The sequence below is a fragment of the Juglans microcarpa x Juglans regia genome, chromosome 5S, assembly GCF_004785595.1.
Source record: "Juglans microcarpa x Juglans regia isolate MS1-56 chromosome 5S, Jm3101_v1.0, whole genome shotgun sequence".
NCBI lineage: Eukaryota > Viridiplantae > Streptophyta > Magnoliopsida > Fagales > Juglandaceae > Juglans > Juglans microcarpa x Juglans regia.
Genome location: NC_054603.1, coordinates 29925402 through 29940423, shown reverse-complemented (window position 1 = coordinate 29940423; position 15022 = coordinate 29925402). Strand labels below are relative to the sequence as shown.

The window sequence follows — 15022 nt, the reverse complement described above, 5'->3', positions numbered from 1 at the left end:
TCGTTATATCCCGACTCATTTGGTTACATCAGACTGTGCATCCCTAATCCTTCTCGAGTCTGAATAACTCAAAGCAATGCTCAATCTCTATAAAACATGATATACTCACATCTATGTTGCAACTCCTAAGAAGCAACATAACTTTCCAGCAGTTAGTACACACTGTTATCGATGTGTTATGAAATAATCTTCCCTTCGCCCTCATATCATTTAATTTCAATTCAGTCATTTTCCCAATAATGTCTCTTTAGACCGTATCATTCATGGTTATAGATAATATGTCAAAGTAGCAGATACTAATATATCAACCTCGTGACATAGTCAAAAGTCTCATAAGGGCATAAATAAATTAAGGTCATCAATTATGACCTACAGGAATCATACGGTGAGAAAGCAGGGATATATTCACTTATTTCTATTGTTTGTTGCAAAAGCACATATAGTATGAAATATATACTACGGTGGAGTTATCTTTACAAAGAAAGAGCGTATATCTAATCTCAATTCACTGTACAGATCTTAGTCTAGTCGCTATCTCAACGCCTAACCCAAGTCCCTCCATTTGTTCGTTATCCAAAGAGTCAAAGAGCATCTCACATCTGGCTAAACCACAAGTTACATGGTTTGTGGGTAACCATGCACAGTCCCTTTAAACATGATGGATCTCATCTTAGCTCCCACTAAGGCGACATATCTTTTGTGTCTTACAACTTATCTCTCTTTGACCAAGTACTGAGTATACATTGTCTTATATTTGCTCGCTATCCCTTTGTAGCGCCAAAGACGATCGCTCGTGTGAGTGGGCTAATCTAAACATGTCAATATACATTTTTTATCATAACTCCTAAATTTATGGTGAATGTATGTACTTACCAAAAAAATACTTCCAGTCATGCCACATGATCATAGAACACATTAGTGTCATGTGCACGACGAGCAATACCATGATGAAAAAGAATCACATGGTCAACTAAAAATAATCAAACCACAACACTCAAGTGGTGTTTAATGATCATTTCTCTCCATGCACAATCTAATGTGTAGTAACTTTCCAAAACATACTCCTACCAAGAGACTCTACTTTTATATATAAAAGTTCTTTGCACAACCATGAAATCAACGACTCATCACGAATCTCATTTACGGTCAAACTCACAATATAAACCTTAGATTCTAGTTAGCAAGTTCTACTGCCACTTTTAAGAATCTACAAGGTGACCACAAATAGTATTCAACAAATTTAATTTGTGACTTCAGGGTTTCATATAATCTCTTGTACTTAACAACAACATGTGAGATAATCAAATTTTGTTTTTCATTAAGGGTAAAGCAATTAGACTCTTTGCCCCCAAAGACAATCACAATAGTCTAATCATTACTTTTAACGATAATCACATCACAAACTCACTTTATCAAATAAGCCATATTTACATTCTAACAAAATCTCAACCTCTATTTCACATGAGCAAACCATAATGGAAACACCAAATAGTACATACAAGATTAGATTCTTTAGTATTTTTCATCTCATTAATTGTCTATGGATTTTGAACAAGAGCTCATAGAAACTGTTTTTCTTATACAAAGGCTCACAAGATGTGAAGTCTTAACTATTTTTCATAAACTCATGTTCATCATCTTGTAGTATGGAAAACCTCTCATTAGGTTACAATTAATAATCTAAGACAACTAGATTGTCACATCTCTTAAGAGAAAACTTTTCTAAGATTATCAATAGCTTTCAAATAACTTCATTTTATTGAATAGGTCGTTAATAAAAAATGACTAGGTACATTATTTTTGAATAGATGGCTGGTTTAGGCCGCACGAAAATTGTACCATCAACATTCATTTGTTTTTTGTACCAAAACGGTACAAGCAACAATCATGTGCTCTAGTTCTTTGTGCCTAAACATCACAAAAAGCCAACCATGTAATTCTCTTGCGAGAATCAACTATGTGACTCTTTTAAGAAAAAGTTCAAATAAATGTGCGATCAATGGTTATTTAAAGGTAACTCAACTAGTGCCAATAGATTGATTTATACCTCTATCAACTTCACTTTTCTTGTGTCAATCAGATCAACAACTTTAGGTTAGATTATATAAATGAAGTGAATATAAGATTTTATATTGAGTACTATATGAATTCAATATCTTTAGCGGAGCCATATTACAAATATTATCTTTTAGTCTCTAAACGAAAAGATAATATTGATATATCACTTCCATGATATTTATGAAGATTTTTATATTCTATAACTTTTGGGAGTCACTATCACTAGTAGTACACCATCACTCAAATGTATACTCATACTAGTTGTTGAAATACTACCACTATTTTCGGCAGTCTTTTATAAAAATCTTTGAAAATATTAATATTAAGGAAATGTGGAATGAAACGTAATGAAACATTCTTTCCAAAAAATAAGTGTTACAAAAATCCACAATACCCATCCCTCGCCGAAAATACGAGTAATTTTATTGACTTAACAAAAAATGATAAAACTTAGATCCTTTAGATTTTCATCTTAATTGAATTTATGTTTGCACAAAATAATTATTCAGCCTTTTTTAATGGCAAACGAACTTGATCTAAGGATGGCAAGGCTGCAACCCTATATTACATCAACTCAAGTGTGATGTAACAACTGCTTTGCGCCATAATTCATTTATAACTCTATTCTCAGCTAGTCGTTAAAATGCGAGATAATTGTTTTCATCATATAACTTATACGATTGCGATTTTGAAAAATATTTTAACTTAAAAATATATTTTCCTTAAAAAAAATTTAGAATCGTATTTATACGATGAAACAATATTTTTATTATTCCATGTACTAAGTGTGCATGTATAGGAACTTTTACATGGAAAATACTTATATTACCTTTTCTAGTTGAATCGACTAAATAAATGAGAGAGATTTCATTAACGAGAAAACCTTCAATTTCTCAAACTTCACTCCCATCATCTTATGCATCCACGACACATTTTAGTATACTATCTCTCCACCCGAGAAATAATATCACTGAGTCAATGAGTGACCATCCAACTCCTAAACCTCTAGAAATTCTCACTAACACTACTATTTGCATGAGTCTTAAATCAAATTAGGTATAGACTTCGCCAATATCATGTTAAAAATACTAAAAAATCTCCTTGTGCAGTAAATGCAGTATATAATGTTTTGCAGCTAACTAGTTATATCCCTATTTCTCACTTAATATTTTCATATTTTCTAATCCACCATAGGAGAGAAAATAAATTTTTGAGAGAAATTATCTTAGTCTAAAACCTATCTTACATCAATGCAATCACGAGTAAGACTTTTAGACTTAATTAAGTCGTACCTAATTCTTCAGACTTCTTACCACAGTTACCATGCAAACTTCTAAAGTGTTTGGTATTACTCTGTGCTCCTAGGTTTATATATCTGTTAGAACCTATTTATTCTTGTTAGAGTGAAAGAAAACTTGAGCAAGATTATCCGTGCTAATACCACAGATAAGTGCACTGATAAAACCTTTAAAATGAATGTGCCAATTAAGTATATCATCAACACTCTTGTACACTCAGATTTTAATGTCCTTACTTGCCAGTCATACTAGCAAGTTAGAGGGTATGTGCTTATCTATGAGTTAATCTAAGTTGCTTTAAGATTATAATGCCGAACCTCAAATATAAGAGCAATTAATCTTTGTGTTACAAAAACAACGCACAACTTTTGTTATTACCCACAAGATGTCAAAGGCAAAATAATGGTTTAGCTCTACCTGATAGCTGATCCATTCAACTTCTATGAAGTAGTGCATGCGTCCCACGCGGACTTTCAATTTTTTTCTAGACTTTTCAGAGGTTTTTACAATAATAATAGTCTAAGACTATCTAATACTCATAATAATCTTCATTTGTTTCCAACTATTGCTCATGGAGGAGATTAATGTGATAATTAACTTGCATACACAATCTCTAGGTTTTCTTCTCGGTTATCTCAAAGTTACTAACTTATGCGCATTTAATTGCACACATTTAAGAAATTTGTTGTGTTATTCTAAGTCAGAATAAGAAATAATTAATACACGTCACAAGATTAAAAAATCGATGTGCTTCCTAATCATCTCTTGCGCCACAATACCTAATTATTAATTTCTAACTTAATATTTGCGTAAATTTATATCATATAAGAGATTAATCCTAAATCAATTTTCAGCCATACTCCTACTTGGATAAGCAATCTACAGAGTTAGTCACATGCAAAACAAAAAACAATTTCTTCCTAATCAGAGAAATTAATTTGAGCCAATTATAAGTATGGACTAATCAAACTTGGGCTACTTTATCCTTTATTTTATCACATTCTAAAATAAAATTTAAAGACTAATTTCTAAAATTAGCCTAACAAATACAAGTGATAAAATAAGCACACAATTACATGTAATCACAGTACATGCACAAAAAAAAAAAAAATTATCACATTTCATCCAAATAATTATTATTTACAAAAAATAATAATTTAGTAAAATAAAATACCTAACAAATGTGATAAAAATTATCTCATAATATTATAGCATGCATGGATTCAATAACCAAAATCACATGCAAAAAATAACTTCAAATAAATATTTTGTGCCACAATTACATGTTGAATTAATAAATAGAATTAGTAAACAAACTAATAATAAGCTCTAACCCAATGGTTGAGCTTATAACCCTTATGTGTGAGGTCTTGGGTTCAAAACACTTCAAATATATTTTTCCTCTAAGGATTCTAAAAAATGAAATTGGATGGGCTGGGATGTGTGCCCAGTGCATTGGGTTGGTGGGCTCCTGGTTGGGCCACAAAATGGTCTATTCCATAATTCTCTTGGGCTGCCTCTGGACGCCTGTCAAAATGACATCTTTTTCTTTAAAAGAAAATTGAGCTAGGCCTTTTCTTTTATAACAAAACAAAATAAAATAAAACAAGAATAAATATAGGTTGGATAAAAAAAAATATTAACTATATCGGCCCAAAACTATTTCAGTTGAAAAAACAAACCCAATAGTTTTGTAACCCACACCCATATCCTGAAACACTAAAAACAAAAAAAACTTGCACTAGTCTGCTTCCTCAACACATCAGTTACTAGTCAATGTAATGGAAGACAAAACTTTGCGGCCGCAAACTTGTAACTGCCTGTCGCAGCCTCCATCTTGGCGCGATGATACTTGTACAACCATGGTTCTCAACGGCCGTAGCGAAGCACCGTGGGCTACGCTGCACACATTTGGAGCATGCAACTTTGCGAAAGACAGAGATTACTGCACCATCCATGTGCTGGCTCCACGCCCAGCAGAGCTTGCCGCACTAGCTAGGTGTGCATCTCTGCAAGCAGTAGTGGCCACACCGCATTGAGTTGCACGTTGTACCTCAATGTAGTGACGTCGCGAGCCGCAACCCTTATTGTGCACTGCGCAACGACGCAATGGCGTCACTCTGCCCATGGAAGAGTTCGCTCGTTGTACCGGCATGGTGCGTGCTGTTCTATGACAGAGCGCTGTGCACTGGCTAGTACACGATACTCTAGGTGAAGCATATCTTTCTGCGCACGGTAGTGAGGTGTGCAACATTATGTGATGCACTATGCTGATGGGCGTCACTGCCTCGTGGCAGAGTTTCACCTATCATGCATACAACAGAGTAGCATCAGTGGCCGCTATGGACAAATGCGCACAGTTCTGCGCTCAACGCAATAGCTCACGCCCTGGTGTGCGGCATTGCTCACAATAGAGCTTGCCACGACCTATTCTGTGGCTCTGTGCGCACGTGGTGCTGCTGCTTTCAACAGCCAACGCTGCCCTTTGTAGCAGCGTGAAGGTTGCCATGTTAACGTAGAACTGCGTCCCGACACCTATGGTGGCCGCAACACCAAGGCCGTAAACACCCGGGTGGCAGCACCCAAGCGGTGCGCATTGTTGTCTCTTGTGGAGCTTGTAGCACCCTCAAGTGCACGCTACTGCCTCATATGGTGCAGTGTAGAGATCTGGAGAGCTTCCACGTGCATGGGTCTGCGTTGCTTTGTGTGGGTGGTTACAACCATTGCTTGTGCAGCGGCGCTACCACTGCAACCACCAACCTCGACAGCTCGTGGTTACAAATCATTGGAATAAAAATTCACATCATAGAAAAATATCCCATAAAAGAAATCACTACAGGCATGACAAAATATAAATTGGGAACAACCGATAATGCTCTGATACCAATGTTAGAAATACTAGATCAGAATACGTAGCAGAAGCAATATTGATTAATTGGAAAATCGTAGATCTAGTTCAGTTGTTCCACAGATTCTTCGTCATCGTTGTTGTTCATCCGAAATCCTCCCGGTGATGGTGGAGTGTCCTACGTGGTAATATACCAGAGCAATACTCACATATTCCACAGACTATATGCCGGGACTAGAGAGAACTATTTGAGAGAAAGAACTTGTTTGTAATGCAATTGTCTTATCTACAATGGGAAAAATGTTATGTAAATAGTCCCTCTAAATGTAACCTCCGGCTGGCCGTTAAGGACCCATTAAGGCTCATGAGCTACTTTATAACCCTCAAGAGAAGGACTATAGGTGCCATTTTCTTACAGAAACCATCATAGTTTTGATTAGAGTTCCCTTTATAAGATTAGTCATTGAATATCGAAGAAAGAGATCTTATCCGTGACTTTGTGCAGATTTTATCAGCCCCAACCCCGCTGCAACACCCACCCCAACTCTAAAGAATCTATAAACTTAGAGCACGTGAGAGTGCGTGGCATTCAATCTCACAGATTCACTGTGCAAATATAAATCCAAAATGGTGCTCTCCGTATCCTGGTGACAACAATGGAAATGATAAAAAAAAAAAAAAAAAAAAATGTTGCTGACAGTTCATTATTTCTTTGTTAGCTGAATGGTGGTTGTTGGCTTAGAATGACAATTATATTCCTAAGGTCACTGACTCCTTGGTTAGTTTATTTGATGAATTAATGATACGATGAAACTCAAGTTTTGTTCGTTGTCATACTATGAAACTCAAATTGTCTCCAACCAAACAAACTACATACAGCCGGAAGATCCACTTATCAGACCTACCCCGCAAACAATAGTTGGGGACTAGTTTGGATAGTGAAGGTTTTATTATTTTATTATTATTTTTTATATACTTTTCATTACTATTTAATATTATATTATTATTTTATTATTATTATTTACAGAATATTTAAGATCACTCTATTATTCAAACACAAATTTTATCTATTGATTGAAAAGGAAAAGAGAAAAAAAACCGTATGAGAAAAGTAGGAAAAGTACAAGAGAGTTTACCCAATAGCATATGCTGAAAGACCCTTTGTTTGATACCTCCTGCAGTGCCGTTTATGGAGAGAACATCCGATACGAGAACTCCATGAGTCCATGTCAGCCTATGAGATCGCTTCAAAGGAAGTCTCGCCCAGTCCACCATCCCGAATGTTTTATCCATCATGTCCCCCGAAGCCAGCTCAAATACACACACCCACCCTCCTATAATTATATACAGCATCTCTCCTCACCATCATGACCACCTCTTCTCTCTCTATAAATCTCTCTCTTCCCTCTTTCTCTACCTCTCCTTCTTCTTCTGCTTCGTCACTGTGCGCTCCGATTTCTCTGAAAGCTTCGTGCTTTAGCTCCCAGACAACAAAACCCATTTCCTTGTTTTGCAAACGGCGGGCTGAGAAGCCAAGAAGAGAGCTTGTTGTGGTTAAGTCCAGCGATATGACTATCAGAGAGGTCATGGAAGATGAGGAGGAGGGACCTCCGTTGCTTGACCCGGATACCGACTCTAGGCCTCGCCGCATTGTGCTCTTCGTTGAGCCTTCCCCCTTTGCGTGAGTCTTTGTCTAATTTGTTACGAGTAAACAGAGTTCCTGGTGTTTATTTGGATTGGGTTTTCAATAATAAGATATACGTTTCCTCTAATGCTTTGCTGCTTTTGTTTTGACCCGGTTTTGACTTTGCTTTTGGTGATGAATTTGCGATTATTTGCATTATCCGTTGAACTTCTTCTTGTTCGGGTTCGGATATATATATCGAGTATCGGATCTGGTAGCTCCTCTGTGAATATGGTGCGCGGAAAGACGGTCATTTTTTTCTTATTTTCGGAGCTTACATGACATTTGGCTATTAGTTATAGCTGCTTGTTGATTTTGATGGAGTTGATATCGGATTATCTTATCTTTTGCCGCACTCTGCCCTTACTTTGTGGCATGGTCAACGGTCTATGAGGCACAATTAGTGCTTGTTGCCTTTTATTAGAAAGAAATTGGTCTAGTCTGCTATGCAATCTAACTGTCTGCTGAGGTTTAGATCTAACTGAATCCTTTCTGGATGATCGGAATGTCTCAGCTATAACTTTGTGGATGTTGTTCTTATGTGCAGCATCACTTTAATGGTATTTTCTTTTTGTAGATGCGTGATTGTGCCAATTCATCATTAGCTGCTTCTGATGTACATGTTATTTGATCAGAATGTGTTCTTGGATGAATTTAGTTTGTTCAAAATTTGCTGTAATTCTATACTTATTGAGCTTTTACGGTTATTGGTGCCGTGAGTTCTGAATATATGATGTTATCTCAAACTTCAAGTTGTATGAGTGGATTTTTTAAGTCAGCTGTGGGCATTGTGCATTTTTCCATGTGATGCATCTTCATTTCATGTCTTTGGTTGTGGTTCATTCCATGCATTTTTAACTTGCCAATAGCTTCTTCAGTTTATCGACAAGTGTATCGGTTTTAAAATTGTTCATTTTCGTGTTGCATACCCATATTGGGTATGAGGCTATGAGCTATTACCTTTGTATCTCTATGCACCTACTGGCCCTTACTTTTATGTTTTCCTCGCTTGTGACAGACCTTGAAACCTACAAGCACAAACTCTAGAAATTGTTATTGGTGGTTTCCTCTCATATATCCATAACCAATGTCAATATGTTGGTTACTCCTATTAAAATATCCAACTGCATTCCAGATTGGAGAAGCCACTCTTAAATTATTGAAGATTTCTTTTTGCTGCCTCTGGACTCTGATGTACTTCCCTCTGTTTTCTTTTCTGAGCTTGAATCTAATAGAAAAGGTCCTTAGTAACTCTGGGGATGCTTCGGCGAGGTCATGAAAGGGATAGAAGCTCTTCAAGAAATCACAATGACCATCCTTGCCTATATGTGTGTGTACATGTATTGCAGTTTTACCTAAAAAAAAAAAAAAAAAAAAAAAAAAAAAAAAAAAAAAAAAAAAAAACCATGTATTGCAGTTTGATGTCTTTTCTCTGGGACCCTTTAAGAGGAGAATCCCTATGCCACAAAACTGGTTGTAAGCCCAAGAAGCTGTTCAAACATTCTTAACATATGAATACCAAAAATTTTAGGTACCATTATAAATACGTTTCATCTGCATTATGATGTTGGCTGAGATGTCAATAATGTTTGACACAATTACGTACTCTGAGATGAGTACAGTTCAAGAAGGTCACAAATAAGGCTTTAGCAGATAGTCTAGAAACATGTGAGTTGTGATAAAATGTAGCAGTATGAAAGGTTGATGATCATTGAAAGTGAAATGTTCTCTGTTACTCTTGCAGATATGTGTCAGGGTATAAGAACCGGTTCCAGAATTTTATCAAGTACCTACGTGAAATGGGGGATGAGGTACAATCTTTTTTTTTTTCTCTACAACTCTTTTAGCTGTTCTGTAGATGTCCTCAACTTAACCTTTTAATGTTAAACCATCCAAGCCTTAACCTGGCTTCATTGCAAGTTCAAAGCTTAATGTGCATTAGCCTCTTTTTACTGATGTCATGTTTATTAAAATCTCATTCCTCATGATGATATTGAGATAATATTCCTTAGAAATTCAGATATATTTGGCATTCACAAGCAGTGCAACAATAAAATCATCCAATCAAGACTGATTTTGAACACAAGCTTATTCATGTTTTAGCGTTTGTCAAATTAATAATTAGACTGGTGGATCTAATACACGAAAGAAGATTTTAACATCCTTTTTTTTTTTTTTTTTTTTTTTTTTTTTTTTTTATGTTCTGAAATGTCCTTGCATGACTGGTGACATTGGCTCATTGATGCATGGTGTAGGTGATGGTCGTGACCACGCATGAAGGTGTGCCGCAGGAGTTTTATGGAGCAAAATTGATTGGATCACGGAGGTTGATCTTGATACCTAATTTGAAATGATTTCTCCTTATAAACCTTTTTTTGATAAGTCTCCTTATAAACCTCTTCAGCATGCCTAATTAATCTATCTTACTTGAGACAAAGTAGTAGTGAAAAGACACCCTTTTGTTACATATATTATTTGACCATGCTGTGGCCTTCCCCTGAATTGCACATTCCAAAGTTTGTGAAGATTAATTTTAATTCTTAACTTTACTAAAGTTGAACTGAAGAAAACATCCGACCCATTCAGTGACTTTTGAGGTTGCCTTCACTGAACCAAATTGAATCTGACTCATTTTGTTTTCTAATCAGTTTGCTAGTTTGCTTTCCACTACTTACCCCTCACTCCCTGATTGGAACAGCCCTAGGTCACATCTAAAGATACCAAAGTTTTTTCTTTTTACAAATGCTTTCAGCTAGGCCATTACTAAGTTCCTGACAATCGTGTATTTTCTCTGAACCAAATTTCTTGTATCAAGTAATGTTTGTTTGTCTTTTTCATGCCTTCATCATGGATCAAATCGTTCATTATACCTGTGCATCCAAGATATTTTCATATGGTTGATCATCTAAAATATCCTCATTTAATTCTCAATAGGGCTTACCTTTTCTTTCCATAAGGCTGCGTTTGGTTGCAAGACTCAGTTGAGCTCAGTCTAATTTTAAGTTGAGTCTAACATCCAAACACTCAACTCTCAAATTACTAAACTCATTTCAACTCAAAACCTCCTTACACGTGGGACTCATAACCTTTTTCCAACTTAACACATCTTTATACGTAGGACCCACAACCTTTTTCAACTTTCCATAAAAAGTACTAAACTCATCTTAATATCTAAATGCACTTTAAACTCAGTTTAGATGGGTCCCACATAACTTCTTCCACTACTCAACTTACTACTATTTATAAAGAACTGAGCTCAGCTCAACATCCAAATGCAACCTGAATGTGTTGAGTTCCTTGTTCAAGGTTTCATTATTTCCATTAACATCAAGCAATCATTCAGTTTCACATTTATTATTTGTGCAGGCCAACTATGTATATTGTTTGACTTTTGACTTACTAACCTCCAATGATTTCTGTTTTGAATAATGATCTAGCTGTGAAAACTTTGTTTCTCTGCCCAGTTTTCTCATTTGTCTATTATTACTTCTCCAGCTTTCCCTGCCCCTGGTACCAGAAAGTGCCACTTTCCCTCGCACTTAGTCCTAGAATAATTTCAGAGGTTGCCCGATTTAAGCCTGACATAATACATGCTTCATCACCTGGGATAATGGCAAGTTTTTTATTGCTTCTTTTTTCATTTTGTGATAGAACTTGTGGTTTTCTTTCTTTTTCCTTTTTTTTTTTCCTTGGGGGGGGGGGGGGGGGGGGGGGGTTCAGAAGTTAAAAAGAGAAGAATATTGCTTTCACTACTTGGTGACAGTTATTGACCGTCACTTGCAGGTTTTTGGAGCTCTGGCTATTGCAAAACTACTGTGTGTCCCCATAGTGATGTCATATCACACTCATGTACCGGTGTGAGTTTAATTCTTTGCTTTACCAAATCTTGTAATGCATATATTACAATTACCTTCTCATTATTAAATGTGTGGAACATCAAAAAATTCATACGCATCTTCACATATAATTATAATCCAAGTGTAAAATTTTCACAAATTTAAGGCAGAGGCCAATTTTTGTTTTCATTGGCAGATACATTCCAAGATACACCTTCAGTTGGCTGGTGAAACCCATGTGGTTAGTTATAAGTATGTGCCCCCCCTTTTTTCTCACCTCCATTTTTAATTATTGAGAGGATATTATGTTAACCTCTTGGTCATTCAATTTCAGAATTTCTACACAGAGCAGCTGACCTTACACTCGTTCCCTCGGCTGCCATTGCTAGGGATCTTGAAGAAGCTAGGGTGACGGCCGGTGAGTATGAACGTACTAGTACCTTGTTGAATGGCAATATGTATTGGACCTTAATTATTGCCTCTATGGTATATACAGTTATGCTCCCAATCGTTTTCCTAATCTTTCTATTTTTTAAGATTTTATTTTCTCCCTGAAAGTGCCCTTTGTGCTAGTATAGACTAAGAAATTTGTATCATGCCAGGCCACTGTAGATTAAGCTGACTTGCTTTTTTACGTTGCTTGTTTTCAGCTAACAAAATCCGTCTTTGGAATAAGGGCGTTGATTCTGAAAGCTTCCACCCCCATTTTAAGTCACATGAGATGCGAGTAAGACTAAGGTAGGTCAATTCTCTAGTTTTTTTTTTTTTCATTCCGTCTTCTCATTTGCACATACTAGGAGTTTCACTTTACTGCTTTACTTTTTGTCCTATGCAGCAATGGTGAACCTGAGAAACCATTGATAGTTCATGTTGGACGACTTGGAGTGGAGAAGAGTTTGGATTTCCTGAAGAGGTAGTTCTCTAGGCACCAAACCTTAAGTTCATATATAGCTCAGGGAGGGATGGGCTTATCATTTCTTGTATTTGTGCCTGTCTGTTCTTTTTGTAATGTTTGACATGGTTTTCTCCGCTCCCTCTGCAATTTTTGGCATTTGGAAAACATGTTCTAACAGGGTTATGGATAGTCTTCCAGAAGCACGAATTGCTTTTATCGGAGATGGGCCATATAGGTAATATATCCTCTGACCCATCATGTAGTGCTTTATTTCTTAATGGTGTTGAAGGTCACCCCCAAGACAATGTCAGTCGTCTTATGTCAGATTCTATCATGTCTATAGCCCATCTCTTGGATGGGGATGGAGATATCACAACAATCAGGAAGAGGTTCCAAAACATTGAATTATGTAGTCTGTCCTAACCAGCTCCAGCATATCATTATTGTGAACTGAGCTCATGTAGCCTACAGAATATGAGATGTTAATTTAGTTGGCCTGCACTTCATTTTACAAAATATACATTCTTTCTTGACAGAGAGGAGCTGGAAAAATTGTTTGCCGGCATGCCTGCAGTATTTACAGGGATGCTAGGAGGTGAAGAGCTTTCACAGGCATACGCCAGTGGGGATGTATTTGTTATGCCTTCAGAATCCGAGACACTTGGGCTTGTTGTTTTGGAGGCCATGTCTTCAGGAATTCCTGTGGTGGGAGTTCGTGCTGGGGGAATCCCAGAAATAATCTCTCCAGAGCAGGAGGGAAAAACTGGTTTTCTTTATAACCCTGGTGATCTTGATGATTGCGTGAGCAAATTGAAGGCTTTGTTGCACAACCGAGAATTGAGAGAAGCCATGGGGAAAGCCGCACGTGAAGACATGGAGAAGTATGATTGGAAGGCAGCAACCAAAAAGATACGCAACGAACAGTACAATGCTGCCATCTGGTTCTGGCGCAAGAACAGAGCACAACTACTCAGACCTCTTCAATGGCTGGCAAAACGCCTTTTCCCATCCCCAGAAGTTATATAAGTGATGGGAAATTGTCTTGGGGTTTTCATTACTGCTTTTTGCCACCTTTGCTCTGGACTTCAAGGGAACCCTTGTGGGATGTACGTGTGATTGATTGCCATGCATTCATCTGTTGTACATAATGACCATAATTTGGTCAGATGTGCTGTATTTTGTGGCATAAGCTGTCGGTTTAATGTAATAACATTGGCAAGTTTTGAAGCTAGTGTTCCATACGTGTGGCCTTCATCTCTGTAGTTTTCGTTCTTCCACAAGAATGGCTTCTTATACATGTTTTTAAGAAACTATATATACATTCAGATGTATATATTCATTCTGATTGCATATAGGAGTTTCTCAAAGACTATATAAGCCTGGATTTATCAGAACCTCTAGTTGAAAATAAAGTTTTCTTCCCGGCAGAAGTTGCCGTCCTGGCGCAGAATATATAGTCCAGGCGTGGGCACCAAGGTCACTATTTCGGTACATCCCGGCCCTAAATCATCTGCGGCACTGGCTTTGTATGGTTGCGGTTGTTCTCAACTCCTTGAGGGTTGAGGCATTCAACCAAATAATTATGTAACATTTTCTACGTTTTACATCAGATTTCTTCAGTGGAATGCCTTCATCTGCCGTGGAGTTAAAAATTGAGCTGTAAGGCTGCGTTTGGATGTTGTGATGATTTCAGATGATCGGAGTTAATCTGTAAATAATAATATTTTATAGGTTTCATTGAGATGTATTTGGATGTAAATAAGTTGAGATATGTATTTGAATGTGTAAAGTATATTGAGATGTATTTTAACCTTTTATGAAAAATCGAAAAAATATTACATTCTATCAATGATTAGTTTGAGATGAGTTACGATGATTTCATCTTTCAAATACAGCAAGCCTTTAGACTATATTCAATGAATTCATCTCAGGGCCGGTTAGCGTGAAGAACACCGGATTTTGCATCTCCCACGGTGTGAAATTTGTGAACATCCAGTTTCTTTATAGTTTTCTTTCAACTCCAAAATCTTAAATATTGGAGAAATATATATTAATTACGTAGAGGTCTAAATAGTTGAGTTGAGATTTTTTAAAATTGAAAGTTAAAAGTTGAATAAAATATTATTAGAATATTATTTTTTTAATATTATTATTATTTTAAAATTTGAATTGTTTATTATATTTTGTGTGAAAATTTAAAAATTGTAATAATTAGATTATATGAGTTGGAAGATTTTTGTATCCAAACCAGACCTAAATCTCATAATATTTATTGAATATTTAATTTCTGAAATATATATGAGAATTACATTGAAAATCGTTTTATTTGTATATCTCACGCATATAATAAGTCTTAAAATTCGACAAAAATTTCTGAATATTTTTATTTGTAATAAAATTCAC

General features: G+C 36.3%; 1 protein-coding gene across 1 annotated transcript; it reads left to right on the top strand.

Annotated features, from left to right (window-relative positions):
- Positions 1 to 7426: 7426 nt before the first annotated feature.
- Positions 7427 to 13860, top strand: LOC121267346 (sulfoquinovosyl transferase SQD2-like). The gene is made up of 11 exons (XM_041171209.1): positions 7427 to 7885; positions 9633 to 9699; positions 10144 to 10214; positions 11384 to 11501; positions 11672 to 11745; positions 11921 to 11976; positions 12059 to 12142; positions 12375 to 12462; positions 12560 to 12637; positions 12798 to 12854; positions 13156 to 13860. The coding sequence occupies exons 1-11, from the start codon at positions 7572 to 7574 to the stop codon at positions 13643 to 13645; spliced, it is 1497 nt and encodes a 498-aa protein (XP_041027143.1). The 5' UTR covers positions 7427 to 7571; the 3' UTR covers positions 13646 to 13860.
- Positions 13861 to 15022: the final 1162 nt, after the last annotated feature.

What these genes read in the sequence shown, in the direction of transcription:
- LOC121267346 (XM_041171209.1), top strand. Translation starts at nt 7,572, where the DNA reads ATGACCACCTCTTCTCTCTCTATAAATCTCTCTCTTCCCTCTTTCTCT. An exon ending in CTTCATCACCTGGGATAATG is followed by an intron (nt 11,502 to 11,671) that starts GCAAGTTTTTTA and finishes CGTCACTTGCAG; the next exon opens with GTTTTTGGAGCTCTGGCTAT. An exon ending in ACCCATGTGGTTAGTTATAA is followed by an intron (nt 11,977 to 12,058) that starts GTATGTGCCCCC and finishes ATTCAATTTCAG; the next exon opens with AATTTCTACACAGAGCAGCT.